This window comes from Crinia signifera, chromosome 9 (genome assembly GCF_055691185.1).
Source record: "Crinia signifera chromosome 9, ASM5569118v1, whole genome shotgun sequence".
NCBI classification, from domain to species: Eukaryota; Metazoa; Chordata; class Amphibia; order Anura; family Myobatrachidae; genus Crinia; species Crinia signifera.
This window is the reverse complement of record NC_139225.1, coordinates 119129664-119154987: the sequence shown is the minus strand read 5'-3', so window position 1 is coordinate 119154987 and position 25324 is coordinate 119129664. Positions and strand designations below refer to the sequence as shown.

At 44.7% G+C, this 25324-nt stretch overlaps 1 protein-coding gene across 2 annotated transcripts in view; it reads right to left on the bottom strand.

Annotated features, from left to right (window-relative positions):
• Positions 1 to 4306: 4306 nt before the first annotated feature.
• LOC146035892 (sodium- and chloride-dependent neutral and basic amino acid transporter B(0+)-like) overlaps positions 4307 to 25324 on the bottom strand; it is a 41639-nt gene continuing 20621 nt past the window's right edge. For both annotated transcript variants that reach the window (XM_083159590.1, XM_083159589.1), the window contains exons 7-13: positions 21852 to 22080; positions 18659 to 18784; positions 16896 to 17014; positions 13523 to 13622; positions 9106 to 9215; positions 6477 to 6644; positions 4307 to 4554 (exon numbers count right to left, since the gene is read on the bottom strand). In XM_083159590.1, coding sequence (XP_083015716.1) covers positions 4402 to 4554; positions 6477 to 6644; positions 9106 to 9215; positions 13523 to 13622; positions 16896 to 17014; positions 18659 to 18784; positions 21852 to 22080 — 1005 coding nt within the window. In that variant the 3' untranslated portion in view covers positions 4307 to 4401. The remainder of the gene's footprint in view (positions 4555 to 6476; positions 6645 to 9105; positions 9216 to 13522; positions 13623 to 16895; positions 17015 to 18658; positions 18785 to 21851; positions 22081 to 25324) is intronic.

Here is a 25324-nt window from a genome sequence, read left to right as displayed (position 1 = left end):
CCGGCTTCAAGGAGTTGGTCCGGCGCTGAGATGTTGCCTCCTCGACGTCTGTGAACAGAATGATTTCTCGGCCAATCAGGAGCCGAGAAAGTCGGCTCCTGATTGGCCAGAAATCATTCTGAATATAGACGCCGACGGAGTAACATCTCAGCGCATCCAGAGCAGAGATGTTACTCCGTCGGCGTCTATATTCAGAATGATTTCTGGCCAATCAGGAGCCGACTTTCTCGGCTCCTGATTGGCCGAGAAATCATTCTGTTCACAGACGTCGAGGAGGCAACATCTCAGCGCCGGACCAACTCCTTGAAGCCGGGTACCATTCGGGAGCAGCGCTGTCACCGGAGGTCGCCGCCGGGGAGCAGGTGAGTAGGATTTTCCTCCTTAGGTACCCCTCTGGACTACCACGGATCCCGGACCCTGGATTCTTCACGCCAGGAGCCCCGGAACCCCAGGACCAGCCCCGGAACCAGGACCAAGGCCCCGGAACCGGACTCTTCTGCCCTGGAGCCCCGGAGGACGAATCCAGGATCCAGGGACCGACCTACGGGCTCAAGGTAGGTAAGTATCAGTGTGTTTTGTGTGTATTAAAGTTTTATTTCACAGGGTGTCAGTGTGATTTTGTGCACTATTTTTTACACTGCAGAACTACAAGTGCCAGCGGGCACTTTAATGCCCCGCATGCTGGGACTTGTGGTTCCCCAAGTCCCAGCATGCGGGGTAGGCTTGCTGGGACTGATATTTCGCCAGTGTAAAACAATAGTTTACATTCTTTTTTTTACACAAAGCATCAGCTCCATGCCCACAGCCCAGGGGCATGGAGGACAGCCCCGGACTATCAGCATGGGCTGGTAAGTCCTGGAGGGGGGGGACCCCTTCATTGGGGGGGTCCCCACTTCCCCAGGACCCCTGCCCATGCTGACCAGCCAGGGGGTTAATGCTTTGGCCGGGGGGACTTGTATAAAAAGTCTCCCCCCGGCTGTGGCATTACCCTGCTGGCTGGTTGTGTCCGGTGCTGGTTCTTAAAATACGGGGGACCCCTAGTCACTTTGTCCCCCATATTTTGGGAACCAGCGCCGGACCTTGAGTCTGGTGCTGGTTTCATAAAATCAAGGGGACCCCTATTTGTCGGGGACCCTGATTTTATGTCACCAGCACCGGCTCAGTGAGCCCGGGGCTGGTTACACTCGGGCGGGGGACCCCGCGCTCGTTTTTTTTTTTTATTTAACCATTTATTTTACTTTTTAAAGCAGAACCCTGCACAGAACATTGCGATCTGTGCAGGGTTCTGCCTAATTCGCCTAACAGACCCAGGTCTGAAATAAGTGCGATAATTAGTCACTTAAATAATGCGATGTGCAAATGCGCATAGCATTAAATAAGCGACTTGTATACTTTTCTGTGCGCAAACATCTGGATGCGATAAAAATGCAAATTAATCTTGCATTTTTATTCACCAGACCTTTACGCACAAAATATGCGATTTCAGCCCCTGTGCGCATCCCATTAAATCGGCGATTTAATGGGAAAATGCAATAGCGCCATTTTGTGGTCTAATTACCGCAAAATCGCGCTAATCGCAGAGCATAGAATGTCACCCATTGTGTTTTGCATTCTTTCATCAATGCTAGAGTACTGTTGGCCAATGGATAAATAATGACCACTGAAGAATTAATTCAATCAGACTGCATGGAATGTAAAAAAAAGGCCAATCATTAGGTATCAACACCAAGAAAAGTGGCAATGTGCAGTGAGGAATAATATGCATCCTTACTTACCAACCTATGCCATTAGCATCCAGGAGATCTGTTGTGGCAGATGGAAGAGGCCATGACACCCATCGCCCTCTTTTCACCATGAAGTGGATGCAAGATGCTTGCCAATAGGGGGAAGTGAAATTTCGAATTTTAGAAATAAAAAATGATTAGGTATGGAAGATGTTCCACCACATGGTAGTGATATATTGTCAAAGGTTCGTCATCTTAAGTCTCTTCAGCTCCCATAATTGCCTCAAAGCTTAGCAATTTGGTACGGATAGGCAATCCTTCAAATCTTGTCTAAAATAGCATGGAAAGCATTTCCAGACACTAAAACATTATGCATCTGATGTTGCTAAGCAAGTGAAGACTCAAAAAAATCACGTCAATTTGATTATAATTTTGTGTAATTCTGGTAATATTGGTCTGCAGCTCGTAATCCATCATGAGGTTCCCACTCGACCCACCCAACCCAACCAATCAACCAACCATGGAGCATAAGATTGTGTTTGTGCATGCACATGTGTTATGTCATATATACATGAAGAAAGTGATGGTAAGTTATTTTTAAGCATTTTTGCAATAAGATTTTTTGGTACTTGTTTCCTAGCACGGCACCCATCGCATCGCATACCATAAGCCATACGATGGAATGCGATGCGATGTTACGTGATGGTAGCCGATGTTATACAATTTTAAATCGTATACCATCGCATTGTATGCCATTGTATGACATATACAATGGTATATGATTTAAAACTGTATAAGCACCCTAATGGGTGTTTTCAATGTTAAATGGGCCCCCTATAAGATTATTCATTGTATAGGCACCGTAATGGGTGCTTACAATGTTAAAAGCACCCCCGCGCCACCCCCACTATCAACGGCAACCCGAAGTGTGGCGAGCGCAGCGAGGCCGCGAGGGGCGGCGGTACGCGTCCTCCGACCTTTTCATACCCCCACCATCCACGTCGGTGCGGAGTTGATTTTAGATAGTGTGGTGAGCGCAGCAAAACACCGAGCCCGAAGCGTGGCGAGCGGACGCGGAATACATGTAAAGTAATACGCGTCCCCTCACCGAGTGCGCTGCGCTCGCCACGCTTCGGGCTCGGTGGCTCGCTGCGCTCGCCACACTATATAGAATCAACTCCACGCGACGTGGATAGTGGGGGTATGAAAAGGTCGGAGGACGCGTACCGCCGCGGCTCGCCACGCTTCGGGTTGGCGTTGATAGTGGGGGTGGCGTGGGGGTGCATTTAACAGTGTAAGCACCCATTAGGGTGCTTATACAAATAAAAATCTTATACGGGGGCCATTTACCATTAAAAAACTCATTAGGGTGCTTATACAATTTAAAATCGCATTGCATCGCATTGCATCGCATTGCATCGCATTGCATCGCATTGCATCGCATTGCATCGCATTGCATCGCATGCGGGTATATGGCATGCGATGCAATACAATGCATAAGATGCCATACGACTGAATATCGTGGGCGCCGTGCTAGGAAACAAGTACCGATTTTTTTTGCAAATATTTGCATTCCCTCCCTTTTATTTCTGATCTTACAGTACCATATGGGGACTGCTCATGATCTATTATGCACATGTGCAGCTCCCGTTTGCGAATGGTTTCAGTGACTTGAATAGTTGCGGAGCCACTCACAAGCATGGGGGCAGACGGTGGCGGGGATGGGGGTCGCCCATGGTAACGCCCAACATTTTATGGTCCCCATGAAAATGCTGGGCGTTCCCCCGGGTGTGGTATACGCTTCCGACAGTGGGGATCGTGACAGTCAGTATCCCACTAAACGGGCAACAGGCGTTGTCTCAAGTGCTCGGTAAGCTGCGATCTTCGTAGCTTACCTGAAATGGCTCCTATGTGATACAAGATGCCCGGTAATACACATCAGGGCCCTTATTCTGGTTGACTCGCTCAGATGCAAATTTAAAACCTTGCGAGTCATTATAACCCCGCCTTGCGGGCTCCTTCACCATCATTCCATTGTCGGTGACCATCTAAAGATGGAAGATGTTCCCCCTGGCATGCGAATGGATGTTCATGTAAAACAACCATTCGCAAGCCTTGCGATGGAATCCCGCTTGCGAATGGGTGGTGCCGGCTGACCATTCGCAAGGCAGGGTTAGGGTGACTTGCAAGGATCCGAATTTGCATCAGAGTGAGTCAACCAGAATAAGGGCCTTAAGACCAGTGTATCGGGCAACAAAATTTAAAAGTATTTTAAATTTACATTTTGGTACTAAAGGGGTGAATGGTGTACATTTGAGGAGAGGTGGCATGCACCATCAAGGTATCTTCAGGCATTCCAGGGTAACTTTTTGTGGTCACCATGTCACTTTAGTTGCCGTCCTCGAAACAGCCCATTCCAGGGGTCTCCCGAAACTTTGTCTGTGAGTCCAGGAGAGTCCCCTGGAGTGATACTCCTCAACGATACTCTTGCTAAAGGATATACAATATTTACTAAAAGGCACATAGAACTGCATCTGGTTCAATAGTTTATTGCACACAAAATTAAATATATTTATGTACACTATCCTGACAGTTCAGTCTCTTTATTAGAATACATTTAGTTGACTCTTGATTTAGGTATACTCCCAGTAGGCCAGCCATATGTTACGGAGTCCCGTCAAAAGTAGGCGTCATTGTCATGTCCCATATTCTCAGTCACTGTCGGAATCTCTAGGACGTCCTTTTCTATACTGTTATCTGGAATGTGACTGTAACGTTCGCCCCGATGCTGGGCGAGTGCAGGTCCCCAGTTCTCAGCTGGTCTGATGATCTAAAAAAGACAGATGCTTATAATATATTCACACGTGCTGTCATATAGTGCTGATGTACAGTAGTGTTGGACCCATGTATCTTGTTTTTGCACTTATTTCTGGACTTTGCATGTACATTAAAAGTCTTGCTTTGGGCAACCAATCAGAATCTACTTCTTGTTTATTTAACACCTTCTAGAAGATCATAGATAGAATCTGATTGGTTTCCCATAGCAACATCCCATGTGAAATAGAATTCCCATCTTAGTCAATTCCCCCCTCCTAGATATGCTGCAGTACCATAGAGAGAAGTTGGAGCATGCAAGCAGAGGCCAAGCACAGCAAGGGAGTGATCCCATAAACACAACCATGGGAGACCTGGAAAAGGATCCCTATCCACCCTTCAGGACCCACTCGTGCATAATACGCCATGCTGATAATGACTATTATCACTTCTTACTTCTTCTTACTTCTTACTACTTATCACTTCTTACTACTGTAGTTGATGCACCTGGAGCTCCCACTACTTATAATATACTAGTGACAAGGACCCACTCCTGCTCTTTTGCATCCTGTCCCCTCCACGCTACCTGTTCCAGCGCAATACATGGTTGCCTACTTTGTGGCTGCCCTCTCCAGGAGAAGCAGGCAGTGCAGTGAGAGAGAGAGATGATGAGGTGGGATAGAGTGGGATGGGCGGCCGTTGGATCACAGATGTGGGGGCGTGGCCAGCATGATAGCATCCTCGCAGCCACGCTCCCGGCTGTGCAATGCAGGGTTTTTAGGCATTGCACAGCAGGGGGCGGGGCTACAATGACGTGATTTGCATCATTTGCTCCCACAGACCCCTTTGCCGAGGGGAGTTTGCGGGAGACTGCCCGTGATCTGAGAGAGCTTGCCCCCCTTTCCGGGGAACCGGGAGTGGGCCCACTTTTCAGGATCCTCTCGGAATGGGCAACCCTGACGCAATAGTCCCTTCTCTTCTCTCTTGGTGCTTTGCCCAGATGCTGCAGTGGGAGCTATTGGGGTGCACACCCCACCTCCCACCATGCATGATGGAGATAGGGCAGACCACTGACAAGACCCATACAAACTACATTAAATAGTAAATGACATCTTTTACTATCTTGTCTAGTGTGTTCCTGTGCATTGTTAACGATCCCCTCCCTCATCTGAGCATGTACAGAAGGCCCTCTCTCTCCCTGCCGGCATCGTCTAGTGTGTCTGGGGCTTTACTATATAGCTAGATCATTTGTGCTGTTGCTATATAATATGGAGCAGCAGCCACCTATTTGCAGGACATCAATGATAGTAGAGTTTTGACTGGTATATGAGAACATTCACATTGGATTTTACAGGGGAAAACAATCACAGTTAGAATTTATATTGCACCCGAAATACCATCTTAAGTGATGAGAGATCATTAGACAACCTTTTATATCACTCATACAGTATCCCTTAGTGGGGATGGCAGTCCCCCTGACACAAACCGCTAACCATAGATTGATTTTTTTTCAGGGTGTGCTGTCAGTGCGTAGCCCGGGACTTATCTGGTGGTTGCTAAAGAAACAGGCTGATCTGGGTCACATGACTTCCCCTGGGCACGCCTGTCTTTTTCCTGACACTTCCAGAAAAACATCCGGTTACCACTCCCAAACACCGGCCAGCAAACAAAAACGTAGCAGGATTTTATTGGAGGATGGCATCGCGCATACGTACTATGTGCCATACACCTGCACAGTCTATCGATAATCGCCCGGCCTGAGAATTCGCAGCTGTGCAATCAGATGTGAATTAGGCCCATAATGTCATGTGATTGAGGCTCCCAGCCTGTAAATGGCTCCTCTTTCCCACCATCTCTTCACTACACTATCAGCATTAACTTGTGTCTGCTGCAGCTGCTGGAGCTGTTACAGGATATTCCCTGTGCTAATTGGCTTACCTTCATAATGTTTCCTCGCGCAAAGTAAAGCTTTACTGCAGCTACAATAGGAATCCATATAAGGGAGAAACCGATAATGCACCAGCCCAGAGCTGTACCCCAGTCAGGATACTTTACGCTTCCATATGATGGGGCTTCAAAAGTAATCAGAGACCACAAGAGGATTGCCTGCAAAGACACACAGAGGATAATCTTATATAACTGTAACCTACTCTATGTTCCATATGTCATTATCCATGTTCCTCTAATATATCAGATGCACTGGCAGACTGGTCTTCTTTACCATATTGGTGCAGGATGCATATACGCCATACTTTTGAAAACTAGTTTCAGGGAGATCATAATTGATAGCAGAATTTTGTGCAGCGCCCCATTGAGGGGGCGTGTCATGCTCCACCCAAAGGGAGTGGCTAGCTCCATATATGGAGAGATTGTGAAAATAGATTGTGCACGTTGCACCTAGAAGCGTGGGTGTGCACTGCTACATCTGAGAGGAATCTGTTAAAAGGGCTTATATCCAAATGTAGATGAGCCCCACAGCAGTTAGTAAGAGATACTATACTTGGTAAAGTGCTGGGAAATGGTGCAGATGATGCATTGTAAATGTATCTGTCTCTCATTCCTTTTTTCCTCAAAAAATGTAACAGTGTAATGTGAGCTAGGTGAAATGAGGGAGATTGCTAGACTAATCAGGGAGAGAGGGAGATTGCTGCTATTTCAGGGAGTCTCCTGCAGGATGCAGGAGGGGAGGTAACTATGATGTAACAGTGTAATATGGGCTAGGTGACATGAGGGAGATTGCTAGACTAATGAGGGTGAGGGGGAGATTGCTGCTATTCCAGGGAGTCTCCTGCAGAATGCACTAGGGTAGGCAACTATTATATACGCTGGCATATAGTTTATTAAAAATTCTTATTGCTGGTGTGTGTAAGCCATAGTCCATGCCACATGTTGCATTTGCCCCCACCTGCAGTGCAGCATGGTTTTTACCATTTGAGAAAGATTTTGCTTTTGAGATCCTTACTGAATAACCCCCTATATTGTTACCGACGCATGCTCCCAAGGGAGATAACCACGTCCTTTGTCGTCCTGAATGTGCAGTCGACGGAAGACATCATTAGCTTCCAACCGATGCTGATATCGCTGGGTACACATATCACGTGTAAGCATACTAGAATGACTATAAGATATAACATTTTAACCATTTTGGGTATGATTTGCACTGAAATACAAATGTTGCCAAGGTGCGTCACTGTGAGGACTCCAAAATGTATGGTATACAGATACAGTATAAAAATATGGCCACGCGTGCACTCGTCCTATACACGTACATGCTGGTAAGCTCTCTTTCCTATTACTCCTACTTGGCAGCAGATAAACTGACTTTTTTTTGACTTACATGCATAGATTAGGACCCCCTATTTCACAAGGTCCCCAAGTGGAAGCTGGGAGGCACCCTTTTCTAAGGACTTATCCCCACCCCATCTGCGCTCGCCACGCTTCGGGCTCGGTGGCTCGCCACACTATTCTATTCTCAACTCCACGCCGACGTGGATAGTGGGGGTATGAAAAGGTCGGAGGACGCGTACCGCCGCCCCTCGCGGGCTCGCTACGCTCGCCACGCTTCGGGTTGGCGTCATTAGTGGGGTGGCGTTAACAATGGGGGTGGGATTTCACTTTTGTCACTTTTTGGGGGTTTTGGGCATTTTTTCATTGAAATAAATGTAAAATCGGGTCTCAGGGACCATTTTACATTGATTCCAATGTTAAAATCGGGTCCACTGCTAAAATCGGGTCCTGCTCTCGTCGCGTCGCATCGCATGCCATTTGGTTAACACGCGATGCGATGCGACGCAACGCGTTTTTTTGGGACCCGATCAAAAATCGGGCGCCCGGATAATTCACAAGTACCTGTTATTCTTTTCCTGAGAGGAAAATACGGTACTTATGTATTATCTGGGCTGCCGATTTTTTTATTGTATGCCTTAACTTAAGGCATACAATCAGATGCGATGCGATGCAATATCGCATCGCATCGCATTGCATCGCATACGACCATATCGCATGCGATGCGATGACCCGATTTTTCCATAGGATTCAATGTTAAAATGGACTGAGTCCATTTTAACATGGAATTCAATGGGAAAAGGGGTCCTTTTCATACCCCTACTATCCAAGTGGGCATGGAGCAGGATATAAACCTGTGGCGAGCGTAGCGAGCCACCGAGCCCGAAGCGTGGCGAGCGAAGCGAGCCCCGCGAGGGGACACAGAATACCGTCCCCTCGCGGGGCTTGCCACAGGTTTATATCCAACTCCATGCCCACTTGGATAGTAGGGGTATGAAAAGGACCCCTTTTCCCATTGAATTCCATGTTAAAATGGACTCAGTCCATTTTAACATTGAATCCTATGGAAAAATCGGGTCCATCGCATCGCATCGCATCGCATGCGATATGGTCGGATGCGATGCGATGGACCCGATTTCAAAATCGGCAGCCCAGTTAGTACATAAGTACCAAAAATATTTTCAAAGGTGTTATAGTTATTCTTACATTTTTAATATAAGGAGAAATATGGTTTAACCATAAGCCTGACATATTTGCTAAAGCAAAATGATATATTACGTACTGTTAGCAGGGCTGGCGACACAAATAACCAACAAACTCTCCACCACAGCCAGAAGCTCCAGTGCTTTGTCCCAATCATCATTTCAATGTCTTTAATGAACCGGTTACCACCTGTTACAGAAAATAAAATTCTAATTATATAATACATGTGATTTTTTTAACATTTATAAAAAAAAACGTATGAGTAATACCACCATTTGCAAAAAATGTTGACATACTGTATACTGTACAAGCTGACTGACAAGCTCACTGTGCATTCTGGGTATTTTTTCTTTAAAAGACTGGCTGGTCTATCGGAAAAGTTGTCTAACATGCTCCTGCCTTACCTCCCCAAACATTCCACAAATCTATATAATAATATTGACTGCTGATAAAAATTATGTCATCACATTGAAATGCAATGCCATGAGTGTCAGCGATGCACAGGAGAGAAAGAGTTGGTGGCAAAAGAGCAGGGGGAGGGAGAAGGAGAGTTTGGGCAAATAGTATTGGGTTGGGAAAGAGAGAGGGTGCCGGGCGACTCACGGGATTCTGGGATTCCGACAGTCATTACCCCAACGTCGGAATCCCGACTGCTCCCTCGTGGGCGTCCATGACCCCTATAGAGGGAGAATAAAATAGAAAGCGAGTCACTGTGCCCGCAGTGTGACAAGCGCAGTGAGCCCGCAAGGGGCTTCGTTGTGCTCCCTCCCGCTGTGCAGTCGGGATTCCGACGTCGGGCTAATGACTGTCAGAATCCCGACTGTCGGTGTGTTATACCACACCCAAAGAGAGAAAGGTGGGGGAAACTCAGAGACAATCCCTTCTTCTGACACCTTACCTTCTGCTCAAATCCCACCTTGAATCTGTGGCACCTACCTACTGCCTGACTCCAACCTTGGCCCTTTGATACCTACCTTCCGCCCGAATCCCACCTTTGGCCTGGGGCACATACCATCTGCCCGAATCACACTTTGGGACTGTGGCACCTGCCCTCCGCTCGAATCCCACTATGAGCCTTTGAAGCAACCTTCTGCACAAATCCTACCTTGGGCCTGGGGCACCTACCTTCTGTTCGAATCCCACTTTGGGCCTTCACAGCTACCTTCTGCACAAATCACCCCTTGAACCTGTGACGCCTACCTTCAGCTCAAATCCTACCTTGGGCTTTTGACACCTTCCCACTCCCTGCCTCTCACCATGGGCTAAGGATACCTGTCTGCCGCCTGCATACCACCTTGTGCCTGTGACACCTGCCCGCCACCCAAATCCCACTGTGAGCCTGTGACACCTTACTTCCCCTTAAATCCCACCTTGGGCCTTTGATGCCTTCCTGCCACCTGCCTCTCACCTTTGACCTATGACTTCTGCCTGACACTTGCCTCTCATCTTGCACCTTCCCCTGCATTTCTAACTGTTTACCTCTATTTAGACTTTTTAATGCCTACTTTAAATCTAAGTAATAGAGTGCTGGTTTCGTGAGTGGAAGTGATTCTGTTCATAATGCATTGAATGACGATTTCCTACCATCTCATGTTAGCTATAGATTATCCTACAGTAATTGCACTTATAAAATGTTATTTTAGTTTCCAATTTTGGCATATTACAAATATGCTAATTTTCTTAATTCCCTACTATAAAGATGGCTGGGACGGAGAGTCAGGGGTCAATTTTTGACCTCATTGCCATCTACTGGGCAAGAAACTTAACACAAACTGGCATAGAACTCACTTTTGCATCAGCCCCTCTGTACCTGTATGGAGTATTCTACATATGAAAACTATTTGCACCCCTCAATGAAGTTTTAGTTCTTTGTCCTCTTTTTATAATTTTAACAATGTTGCTCTGTGATTTTAATACTTTGTATACCATAAAGCAGTAAAATGAATATATCTCATTGTAACATTACCAGGTTTTGTCAGCAGGTGGTGATACACACCTATCTTACATTAGGGACTTATTTAATATTCAATATTTGCAGCATATCCCCTTAAAGCACCCTTTCCGGGATATATTGTACCTGGAAATATTAAATATCACCCAAATGAGAGACCATAGCCAACCCCTCCTACACTGTATGTTCAGATGCCTCTGGAAATGAAGCAAGCACAGTAAAGAAAAACATAACATACAGGGCCAGAAGCACTAAGCTTCAATAGTGATAAAATGGAGAGTGACAAACAACCAACCAATCAGCTCCTGCCTGACATTTTTCAAACACAGCATGTGACATGGCAGGTAGGTGCTGATTGGCTGGCTGTTTATCACTCTCCGTTTTATCACTTTTGAAGCTTAGTGCATCTGTCCCTCGGTCTCTAAATGATAACAGGATTATGTCCAGACCTGCATTATCACATAAATGCACAAGTATGGTATAAATGTTGCCCTATAAAAATGTGAAAGTACTGGATTAAAATTATGGCAATTTACTAGAATGGGACAGAGCCGACCCTAGCCTAAATGACGCCCTAGGCAAGATTTTGGCTGGTGCCCCCTAGCACCGCCACTAGTTCCGCCTCTGACCCTGCTCCCCATTCCCAGCACCATCAACCCTCATCACAGCAGTCATCATTTTGGTGCTCCTACCCCCAATATTTTAAATAGAAACAGTGCACACATTCGGTGTGCAGCCCAAACAGGGGTGTGTTCTTACTAGGAAGGGGCATGGCCACACAATAGTACCCCCAATTCAAATTATGCCACACAGTAGTGCAACTTTATTCACATTATATCATGTGATGGTGTCCCTTATTCACGTTACATCACAAATTAGTACCATTTTACCTTAAATACATTACTCCTCACATTATTCACATTATACCTTTAGAAAAAAATCCTAAGAAAATATTGTATTTTAAGCACCTGCATGGTCACACTGCAACCCAGCACAAAGCAGTGTGTGCTGGGCAGAGCAGAAGAGCTGCTGATGTCACTTAAGGGGAGGGGGCCCGAGGCCCCCACTGGGCCCTTCCATCAGACTTGGGCCTGGGTAATTTGTACCCCCTACCCAATGTTCCCTCTAATTTTACGAAGGCTGTGTGCTGCTAAAGATTTTGGCTGTGCAACTTTGGAATGAAACTTACATTTTTGTGCGTCACTTATATTTAACTGGAAAATGATGTTCAGCATTTGTGTTAACTTTACTTCAAAATGATATTAAACATTTAAACATTCAAAAAACAGTACACAATGTAGTTAATGGGTGAAACACACATTAATTGAGTCCACAACTGCAAAAAGGGACCACTACTGCTTTGTGCGCTCAGTTGTAATGTCTGTGCGCATGCTCTTCAAGGTGTGTGCGCGCGCACATGCGCACAGCTTAGAGGGAACACTGCCCCTACCCCTTTCTCTCGGCACCCCTGATAATACCACACAGTAATGTCCCTTACACATGACACACATTATTAATGTCCTTATAAACATAATGCCACACATTATGTCAACCTTTATTAATGCCCTTCATACACATAACGACACACATACTGTAAGCCCCTTACACATATGTTGCACATTATTAATGCCCATATACACATGACGCACATAATGCCCCTTACACATATGCAGAACACTATTGCACAACCAACCCACCCACAGACAGCACTCGCACAGCCGCTAACACTGTGACCTCTGCCTCGGCTTGGATACAGATGTTTGCTCAAACATCTTGCCTCAATAGGCCATGCAGCTCCTGGCCAGTTCTGCTAATGTTGGGTGCCATTTTTGCTGAGAATGCTTCTTATTTGAATTGTTATGTGACCAGGACACACAAGGAGCTTCCAATGATTAAAATGATATGCAGCATGCCTATATTCTGTGTGCGACTGTGGCTGTACCTGCATACGGAATGCTATGTTACAGTGATTTCCATGAATACACTAATTCATATGCAGATACAGCCTCACTCACACACAGAATATAGGCATGCTGCATATCATTTTAATCAGCAGAAGTTGCTGATGCCCCATGGCATTCCAAATGCCCTAGGCAATTGCCTAGTTTGCCTATGCCTAGGGCCGGCTCTGCAGTGCCGCACCCAGCTATGGGCAAGCAGAGTGCCACCGAGTGCAGAGGCCCTGTGGGTGCACCCACCCCACTGCCTAAGCTTCTGGTTTGCAGGGTGCATTGAGCGGCAGTAGTGGGATGCTGCAGGGGCATTAGTGCCCCCTCAGCAGCATTTCACTACTGTTTAATAGAGTGTCCCAGACTCCGGAGACCACTGTAGTTTCCAGTGCTGGCGACCTGCCCACTCTACATGATGTCACTAGTAAAGGAGGCGGGGATAGCACAGGTCATTGGGAATGCTTGTTTTAGCGCTGGCATGGCATCATTTAAAACATCAAATACATACAGCTGTTGTATTCTGAATCATATCAACCATATTGCAAAATCATCTCTACTACATCAGTACATACAGTAATACTTTGAATATATCTTACCATATATATAGCATACGGCTACCAATTCAAGCACGGCAGAAAAGAGAATGGCCCATCCGCTACAGAAGTAATCAATCAGGTTTACCCAGTAAATTCCTGCCTTAGGAAAACAATAAGGATTAAAACAGAAGAACAGGATAGTGTGTATATTAATTTGCTGCTATGCCAGATAACATTTATGAATTTAATGCCAGTAGAGTTACCGTAGAGGAAACATGGATTAAGCTCCTAGGTTCAAATAATCGCATAAACTGAACTGTAAGTGTATAACCGTATGCATTTGCGCCATATCCAACCTGAGGACCATAGAGATGGAGTGGAACCTTTGCAGTGATTTCCCTTTTCTCTTGTATCATTGATAGACAATGTTACAGCTTTAAGGGTCTCACCTTTGACCCTTGTTCACTTGAGGGATCTGATCATTTCTTTTTACGAGAAGAAGTGGTTAACTTAATGACACTTAATATACCCTCGCTATCTTACGCCTGATGACGTCACAGTATCAAGCTGTGTATACACACTTCGTTTTGCTTTAGATTCGATGTTAGATTTGATTTTCTATTAGATCTGGCATTAGATCTTCCGGTACTTGTTTCCTAGCACGGCCACAATCGCGGGCATCGTGTGCCTTAACTTTAAGGCACACGATGCCCGCGATTTCCTTTGAAAAAAGCACTACTCGGGTACATCGCGTCGGTCATGTGCCTTAAGAAGGCACACGACGCGACCAACGCGATGCCCACGATTTCCCCATAGGCTTCAATGTTAAAATATTTTAACATTGAAGCCTATGCGCGCCCGACGCGATGCCCCCGATTTCTCCATAGGCTTCAATGTTAAAATATTTAACATTGAAGCCTATGCGATGGACCCGATTTGTCCATAGGCTTCAATGTTAAATTATTTTAACATTGAAACTGAGTCCATTTAACATAGGAAAAAATGGGAAAAAGGCCGAATATGGGCCATTTCTCATTGGGTATGGCCCCGTCATGTGTGTAAAAAATAATGGCCCCCCATTGTGGCCGCCACCCCCACGATTGACACGAACCCGAAGCGTGGCGAGCGCAGCGAGCCCGCGAGGGGCGGCGGTGCGCGTCCTCCGACCTTTTCATTCCCCTACTATCCACGTCGGCGTGGAGTTGAGAATAGATTAGTGTGGTGAGCGCAGCGAGCCACCGAGCCCGAAGCGTGGCGAGCGCAGCGTGCCCCGCGAGGGGACGCTGATACCTGTAAAGCCCGCGAGGGGACGCAGGGATCTGTGAAGGTATCAGCGTGCGCTCGCCACGCTTCGGGCTCGGTGGCTCGGTGCGTTCGCCACACTAATCTATTCTCAACTCCACGTCGACGTAGATAGTAGGGGAATGAAAAAGTCAGAGGACGCGCACCGCCGCCCCTCGCGGGCTCGCTGCGCTCGCCACGCTTCGGGTTCGCGTCAATCGTGGGGGTGGTGGCCACAATGGGGGGCCATTATTTTTTACACACATGACGGGGCCATACCCAATGAGAAATGGCCCATATTGGCCCTTTTACCATTTATTACTATGTTAAATGGACTCAGTTTCAATGTTAAAATAATTTAACATTGAAGCCTATGGACACGAAGGACCCGATTTCTCCATAGGCTTCAATGTTAAATTATTTTAACATTGAAGCCTATGGAGAAATCGGGTACATCACGTCGGTCGCGTCGTGTGCGTTTTGGTATGCACCCGACGCAACCGATACAATTTTTTTTCCGACACGACCACCACGATAGAAATCGTGGTGGCCGTGCTAGGAAACAAGTACCGATCTTCCTATTCAATTTGGCATTAGATCTATACTTTTGCATTAGATAATTCGAATTTGATTTACATTTATGGTAAATTTGATTTACTGGATCGAATTCGATATTTCCTTGGCTGCACAGTAGATTTTTCCGTTCAACTTTGAGAAAACAGGAGCGAGCATTGAATCAAATGCAGATCGAAAGTGTCCTAAAAACCATTCGATGTGGATTCGATTTTGCTTCTATATAGCCAAAAATCGATGCATGTGTACAGTTTTAGAATAACACAGTTTTAGGAAAATATTTGCCATATACCCAGACTAGCCACACACCTATGTCATCTCAATTTTGTGGGGAAAGAATTATTTTTATTTACTTCTTTTTAATATTATTTTCTGCTTAGTCTTTACCAACCACCTATTTTCTCCAATAAAAATAATACAGGATAGAGCATGAGGTATTATTAGAAGCATGTGAGCAAGGGGGCACTGTTAATGCAAACTGTATTCACTTTAAATGTCTACGGAAGCTCCAACTGTGATTACATCTCTGCTTTATTATCACATAAACAGGGATCTGATTGGCGCACATTGCCGATGTGATATTTTCTTGTGACTGCACATCCTTCTATAGGACCATAAACTAAAAGTTGCAAGTACTAATTAGCTGGGACAAGGCTCCTGGGGGTCTGTTTCTGCTCTCAACCCCCCGTTCACCAGAGTACACATTTGCAAAAAGATGGCGCCGCACATGGGGCGGGATGTATTAATATACACCACCGCCCTTTGCCTGGCAGCCGCCGCGATGCACTAACATATGCAGCTAGCATCGGGTTGCGGTGACAGAGACCCCCGCGATACCTGTAATGTGGTCTGCGGGGGTCTCCGGCGGCTGCCAGCGTCCCCCTGCATCTCCTTCTCCCCCCTGAAGCCGGCTGTGACACCTGCACGGGGAGGAGGAGATCAGGAGGACGGGAGGGGGGGGGGGCATGTGCAGACGGTGGGCTTCTATAGGGTATAGGGTACCCTGCCATGCGAAAACGGGGCGGACGGGTAATGGTAAATAGGAAAATGCGGTAAAACCCCCTTTTTACCGCATTTTCCTTTTAGTACATCCCGCCCATAGACATAAAAAACTCTTGCACTGTGTCTTTTGTCTCTAGTGACTAGCGTTGTCTTCCCAAATATCACTGGGAAGATGGCGCTGGCCAGGGAGGGATCCGCTTCCTGTTAAGTAAGGTAGAAAGCATTTGCCCTCGCCACACTAACCCTTGCCCCCCTAGTGTTAAAAATGTGAAGCACATTTTATTTTGTAATATTTTATCATCTTTGTAAGTCATGGCCCAGATCCCCCCCCCCCCCCCCCTCACCCCCTTACCTGGGTCTGGCATGGCTCTCTACTGGATCATGCACCTAGCATAGGGTAGGTGAATGTCACAATGGTGCTTCCGATATTTGTGACTGCAGCCACTCAAAGCCCTTGTGCATTCAGACTAATACTAACATTAACAAAAGGCGCTAAAGGGTTGCAGCAGCATGCCACCTGGAACCTGCTCCCACATCTCCCCATGATTGATAACCACAGTGATAAATGTAATGATACCTGGGTAACACAAAGCAGTCCAAGCAGAAACAGAAAAGCACAACAGGCAATAGTGACAATGATCCTTCTTTTCTTCATGAATTGAGGAAACGCGTCTTGTATAGATGTTGTGATTGTTTCTGAAAAAGGCATATTGCTTAGATATGTACTATATATTTATTCTTAAAACATGCATATTATGGGCCAGATGTATCAAGCATCAAAAGTGATAAAATGGAGAGTGATAAACAGCCAGCCAATCAGCTCCTACCTGCCATGCTACAGGCTGGGTTTAAAAAATGATAGGTAGGAGCTGATTGGTTGATTGTTTATCACTCTCCATTTTATAACTTTTGAAGCTTGATACATCTGGCCCTATATGAGAAGAGAATACTGATTCATGAGTGTATCAAGAATGGGTTGGTATCAAAATCCCCGCAGTCACTACCCCAACCACCAGCATGGCAAAAGCAGAATCCCAATGGTTAAATTTCAGATGGATTTGGTTAAATATTTTAACCTAACCATTCCCTACTGTAGAATGGGGGTAATTCAGTAAGGATCACAAAGTAAAATATTTCTCTATTGGTCAAAACCATGTACCAATAGGTGACGAAGTGAATGCAGGATTATGTGCACATTAATGTAATTTCCCTCTGGATCACTTATAATTTGCATATGGGAAATGGATATCGCTTAGTTTAGCCCTTTGAGTGCACAGTAAATTTGTCAAAAAAGGTGTGAAAATTGCCAAGCAAACATTTTTATTCCTCATAATGACCTGTAATATTTACCTTATATAGGCAATATAATCTTTTTTTACACATTTTAAATTGAATTTATATAACAAATGTGAGCAACGTTTTTCAATCTCATCGTTATCATATGAGTGTGTCCCTTGCATGCTAAGGGGGGTATTTTATCTGTGCCAAGTTTTTCTCCAGGTAAAAAATTTTTTTTTACATCAAAACACTGGGGAAATCAGAGATTTATTTGGTGCTTTGCTGCTTCCTCCATACCCCTAGATGGCGTTAGGGAGACTTATGAAGTGGGAAAGCCCAAAAGCTTACTACAAGAACCCTCGCAGGCTGCATTATGCAGAACCCTCACCAATAGCACCAGCAAGGTTTTCATTTGCCCTTCATAAGGAGCTTTAGAATCCTAAGTGTAGCCTTAAAATACATCTGTAGTGCTGCTAATAATGCTGGGCACAAACCTACAGATTTATCTGTCCAATCTTGGGAACAAAGATCTGGTAATGTATAAAAGCAAACGGCAGTCAACCATGTGCTCCTAAACACTGGGAAACCGACAATGGTCATTCAGACAAATAGGTTAAATCCATTTGATTTAATAAGTGTATCCAAACAATTGTTTTTGTCTCCTTTCCAGAATATGTAAGTAAATGATTTTTGTTCCCACCAGACAGATTGGACAGATAAATCTTTTACCCTTTCAGGTCCAACGTCTAGTCAGGCTCAACAGCCCTAGCACTTGTAGAAGATCCAATGGTGAGCCACTTTAAAATAAGAATATTAACATTGTTCAACATTCAATGTACAGTAGACCATTTTTGAATAAAAATAAAATAAAAGATTACAATTAATTTAAATATTTAAACCAGACTGTTTGAATTGCAAAATAAAAATTTGGACTGCAAAGGGTTAAGTGTGTACCCAGTTTAAGAGTGGCAATACAGACATCGGGTATGTGCATTATGCCCGTTACAGTGTAATAGAAGTCCAATTAAAGTGAGTTCATGTGGATTTTAAAAGCACTCTTACCTATCATTGCAAACTGAGAGTCCAGACCCAAGGTGAGGAGCATGAAGAAAAACAGGAACGACCAAAGAGGAGAAATCGGTAACTGTGATAAAGCTTCGGGATACACGATAAATGCCAAACCAAAGCCTAAGGCAAAATGGAAGAAATAAGTATACTACTGCAACAAATGTAATTCTCATGCATATACCATATATGTGCACATTATACATACACCTTATGCACACGGGATACATATATGCATGACAATGGTAATGGGGATGCCGGCATTAAGAATGCTGATTTTTCAACAGTATGTTCGCATGCAAATGGATATGTCAGCATTCGTTCGTACGGCGGCAAGCTGCTCACTAATTAACGAACGACCACCTGAATCAGGCCCAATGTGTTTACAGATTCTATCATTTACAAACATAGGTTATCTATTTGTCTGATGTGCTGCACATTGCATGTACAATATGTTGCTCATGGTGCGGTATTTTGTCCATACAACAAACACAATGCAGTATGTTGGACTGGATCAGCCTGTTCTAGATGAAGATTGCATAGTGTGTACAGGAACAATTATTTGGAAACAATCCCTTGCCATTATACATTGTGCAATTGTTACAAAGATTGCATAGTGTGTAGGCTCCATAACGTGTGTTTTGGGGGATTTTACAACTGTAAGTGAGATAGGAGCATCTATTGCATAGTTTGTTACATTGTTTAAGTGTGTACCTAGTTTAGGATTTCAAGCACTATTAACTGTGGTAGTAACAGGGCCGGCTCTACCATTAGGCAGCTTTAGGCAGATGACTTGGGCGCCGGGATCTGGGGGGGCGCAACCAAACCACGTATCAAAAAATCAAGGATGCCTATGAGGATCCTTGTTGTATTTAATGCAGGTGGCAGCTGTGGAACTTCTAAGACCTCTCCTCCATTCTTTCCTTAGAGGCATACTTCCCTACTTTGCTGGCCCTCCTCCTTGTACTCTATTGTGGGTGGCAAAGAGGACCTTCATGGAAAGCAGCGGACTTGCCCACATTCCTCAGGCACTAGGAGGACCACCTGATTTTTGGGAGCCTCCCTGCTTTTCCAGAATGTTAGGCAAGTATGCATTAAGGTGTTGGAAAGTGGGTATTGGTGGCAGTATGGGTGGGGGTAGGAGTGAAGTTTGGCCTATGGTGCTGAGAAGCCTTACAACGGCCCTGGGTAGTAATCAGTGGCGGCAGAAGAGCCCAAAATTCAAATAGGGGAGTCATACCCACTGCCAGTGAGTCAGTTTGGAATGGCTTGGTGTGGCTCCCCTATTTGAATTTCGAACTGCGATGTACTGTTTTTTGGGGGGCGTGTAATTCCTCTGTAATTAAAGACATCTGTAACTTTTTTACTTTCTTTTGCTTATTTATAATTATTATTATTTATGATCTTTTTATGTTGTGCAGCTACAGTACATGGATTTGTGTGAGCACAATGAATTGTCCTTTCTGATGACATAATCTGAAATTACCTATATTTAACCCTATGAGAGGTATTCAATGCTCTGATGGCGAGCTCGCCGTCAGAGTATTTAACTGCCTCCCCTTCACTTGGTGTGGAAACTGCGAGTGTGGCCATTAAAATGGCGGGGCTCACCACACTGACGGCGAGGATCTGGCAAAACATTGAATACAAGGGAATTGGATGGCTTTTCCTCGCCCAAAATTAGACATCCTCGCTCTTCAAACCCCCCTCGCTGCGGCATTGTGGCAATATTGGTGTGAAAATTGCCAGGCAAACATTTTTATTCATCATAATGACCTGTAATGTTTACCTTTTATAGCAAATATAATCTTTTCTTACACAACAGTATTTATTTGAATTCATATAACAAATGTGAGCGACGCTGGCAATTTTAGTCGATATTTAGCATATCTCTCACAGAGCTGTTGGCACTCAAATGGTTAAAATCCCAGACTGACATCTGCACCTTGCCTTTGTAGCTGTGGATATCCATTTGCTCTGACCCCTGACTGTTATATACATGAACTGAATGCTAAAAACTGCTTCTGACCTGTTGCATCTTTACTATTCTGTGCAGTTGCTGTTTCTGGTCCCAGTGGTTCTGACCTAAATTGTTTGACTGTTTATTCTCCTCCAGTCCCATCTACAGTCTCACTTATGATCCGTTCTCAAATAGTTGTGACAGTGATAAAGTGTGGTGGAGATATGGTTCCTCGGCAAAGATATGGTGGAGATATGGTTTCTCGGCAAAGCCCACAACACATTCCCCAGCCGCAGCCTCCATCAACTTATTCTGCTACAGCCTCCATCATTCTCAGCCACATCACTTCCTAAGCGACGGCCCATCATCTTCCTTAACCACAGCCCCCACCCCCAACACCATCTTCATCCAAATCCCCAACACTTTCTTCAGCCACAGCCCCATCACCTTCCTCAGCCACATCTCCATCACCTTATTCGCCACAGCATCCATCATCATCCACAGCCACATCACTTCCTCAGCCACATCACCTTCCTCAGCCACATCTCCATCACCTTATTCCACCACAGCCTCCATCATCATCAACAGCCATATCACTTCCTCAGCCCATCACCTTCCTCAACCACAGCCCCATCACCTTCCTCAGCCACATCCCCCAGCCACATCATCATAGTCAGTTCTCAGTCCTTCACCTTCTTCAGCCACATACCCATCACCTTCCTTAGCCACAGGGCCATCCTCTTCCTCAGCCCCAAGCCCCAACACTTTCCTCAGCCCCATAACCTTCCACCGCAGTCTCAGTGCAGATGGGACGATGTGCGGTGGCATGACCTGTGGGTCTTCCTTGGCTTCATCTGGGAGCAGCCCATTGCTGGCTGGACCAGGTTACATGGGACCTGTGTTGTGGTTAAGTGTCCCCTCAGTGGCCTGCATGATGCCCCCTGAAGTTTTCGATACCTAGAGCTTGTGCTCCAATGGAACCACCCTCGCTACATTTACATCATAATAAAAACCCAATTGGATTATTTATGTTCTATGGATAGCTATTAACAAACTAGAAGAAGATAATTAAAAGAAAATGCATAGTCATTTTCTGAACCCCATAAACAGCGCTGCCCTGTTTACTTTCCTCCATAGCCCTACAACGTACAGCGATACTTATTTCTGTTACATAGTCATTGCTGTATTACAGTCATTTAGAGCATGTAAGCTCTTCACACTTGTACGTACCTGAATCTGCTATTTCTGGAATAGATTTCTTCGACACATGAGCCATATGTCCGAGTACGGAAAATATGGCAAATCCGGCAAACACACTGGTTGCACAGTTTGTTACACAAACCACAATGGCGTCCGAGTAGCAATTATTGCGGAATTTGTTGTAGGAGGATAGAGCAATAAGTCCTCCCCAGGCCGTGGAGAGAGAAAAGAATATCTGGGTGGCGGCGTCTTTCCAAGCCTGTAATGAATGGCAAAATAGGAAGATGATTTGTTTATGACTTATGATGTCACATTACCCATGTAATCATTTATTCAAAATTAATTCATTGTGGTATTTCATTTTACATTTAAAAAGCTTAAAACTATAAGTGCATGATTTCCTCTATATTGATATGTTTGTAACTAGTTGTGATGTTTTCAGAGCCCCAGTGGACAGGATGCCGGCAGTCACAATATCAAAACCAGCATCTCATATAACACCAGTAGACTGCCGCCTTGCCATCATCAGTGGGGATGCTGGTGCCAGAATTTAAGTATGCTCACAGCGGTAACATTAGGCCACAGGGGAGGGGAGGGGAAGGGAGGGTTAGGTTTAGGTACTAGTGGGGGAGTTAGGATTAGACTGTGGAGAGGGAGAATTAGGGTTAGACACTTAGAGGAGAAGTATCGAAAGTAGAGAAGAAAAGTACTCTCTTTTGTTTGGGGGCACTCCAACAAAAGAGAGTACTTTTCTTCTCTACTTTCGATACATGACCTTTACTCTCAGGGGAGCACCGCCACGTCAATATCTACCAATTATTTGGCTAATTGATGTTAAGTCACTGTGGTAACCTATTTCAGAACAAGACCCAACGATACTACCTAAACTATCCAGTGTCACTTTTGCTCAGATCTATCCCCTCCCAGATCCCCTTTTCCCACCCCCTCTCCCACTCATACACTTAGAGGAGAAGGTTAGGGTTAGGTTATGTGCCAGAGGGCTTAGGTTTAGGTGTTAGTAAAGTTAGGGTTGGGGTTAGTCACTAGCGGGCATGGTTAGGTTTATTGGAGAGTTAGAGTTAGGCTGCAGGGAATGAGGGTTAGGGTTTTTGGTGGGTTTTAAGGGGGAGGTGAGTATGCTTACATGATCCCTGTCGGGATTTCCTCCATCTGGATGCCGGCATCGGTATTCTGACTGCTGGCATCCCCATCACCGGCCATCCCTATGTATCCCAAATAATAATAATGAATAATAAATGTATTTATATAGCGATCTTTCTTCAATAGGACTCAAGGTGCTTAATAGATGAAATTAATTGAATACAGAATAGGAACAGTGAAGTATAGAAAAGCTTTTCATAAACGATACTTAAGGAAATTACAGAAATGCTTGAGTAAACAGGAAAGTCTTGAGTCTGTTTATTGAAGGGCCTCACGAACTGTGTGGGGAAGGGAGTTCCATAGAATCGGAGCCGCATGGCTAAAAGCTCAAACCCCAGATGAATTACGGGAGATTCTAGGTACTGTTAAAAGTCCTTCACCTACAGATCGCAGTGATCGGCTGGGACAGTCTGGAATCAGAAGCTGCTTCAGGTACCTTGGGCCTTGGTCGTGTATTTGCTATAACATTCAGTAGCAGTATATTTTGCCCAAAACATGGGAGTATAATTGTCATGGTTCTTAAATTCACATTTTTAAAGTAAAGTTACATTTTGCCCTTTGATGCAATGTGTGTATCATTTTGTATAATTTAAAAAAATTCAGACATGCCAAAGTTTTTTGTTACAACCAGATCGGTTTTAGAAATCACAGCATACAGTATGTATTGTACAATTCTATAAAATTGATATTACTATTAAAAAACCTTTATTTATTTATTTATTACCTGCAGAGATAGTATGCTTGTGGATGCATATTTAGCCTGTGCATCTTACAGGTAGAAGAATAAAGTAAATTTAATTAACACTTATTTCCAAAGATAGGCTGTTATGGATGTACTGAACGCCGTAACTAAATATCTACTGTATGTAAATATATTCTTTATTTGTAATCAATTTCTTATAATCGGTTATGTATATATATTTTTAAATATTCACATGTGTACATACAGTACATATAAATAAATAAAAAACTGCTGTTCCAAACCCCGCCCTTGAAGAATGAGGGTATTTCCCTTAAACCAATCCAGGTTGAGCGCCAAGGAGTTCCCCACCTGATTAGATGAACAGTAGCCATCTCCATCGAGAAGACTACATCCAATCAAGGTAAAGCTCGGCCCTACTAGGTTGAGGGGGCTTCCAGTAACTGACATCACTGGGATTTATTATTCTTGGGAAGAACTGCATCTTACTATACATAGATGTGTCACATCAAGTGCGGGCTTCGAGAACAGCATTTTTTTAAACCCCTTGGAATACTACTGGACAAGGGGAGCGACCTGTGTCTGGAGTGTGTGTCAAGGTGAGTATGTTTGTTTGCGTGTGTGAATGCTTGTTTTTTTACATTGGTCCCAACTAAACTAAAAGTCCCAGTGGACCCTTAAATGCCCTGCACGCATTGTGGTTCTCCAAGTCCCTACATGCGGGGGAGACTTGCTGTGACTTGTAGTTTGACAGCACAGCCCAATGTTAATATTTGACTATGCAGCCAGAAATGGTTTAATCTTTCAAATGCATAAAAAAGGGTTGGTGTGAGCTGGAAGTGATTCCATTTTATAAAGTTATTTTAAATGTCAGACAGGGACATGACATTAGTTTCTCAGACATCGGTATCCCGAATGTCAGGATCCAGACAGCTGGGCTATTTTCCCTCACGGGAGTACACAACTCCCAGAGAGGAAGAATAAACAGGTGGTGAGTGCAGTTTGCCAATGTCAGGATTTCAATGTCAGAGAAATGACCGTTAGAATCCCGACTGCTGGTAAGTTATACCATACCCCAATTTCCAGCTTATCAGCCAAAACAGATCTTCTTATAACAAGAACAGTACCATCCCACATTTCCAGATTTTAAAGTGGGCCTTCAAGAGACTATGGGGCAGATGTATTAAGCCTGGTGAAGTGATAATGCACCAGCCAATCAGCTCCTACCTGTGAGTTACAGTCTGAGTTTGAAAAACAGTTAGGAGCTGATGTGCATTATCACTGGACACTGTAAATTTTGGTTGATGTTTTTCGATTTTGGGTCAATGTTGAGTGATTTAAAATCAGTCTTAATCTTTTGGGCTTCCAGGGCTAAAGGGCCATACACACTGGTCGAGTTTGCCCAGCATGTATGGACAGTGATGATTGTTGTCATTACTGGGGGTAGAGCCGCTCAGTGCATACACAATGAGTGGCTTTACCCCTGCCCGGCACTGTCAGCGGTATGCGGACGGCTTTCCATAGCACGGCTTTTACAGCTCATAAACCTATAAATCTATTTTTAGGACTACCTGAATTACTAAGTCATATAATCGCCACCAGAACTGTACTGAATACTCCAGGTGAAGTCATATTGGTGACC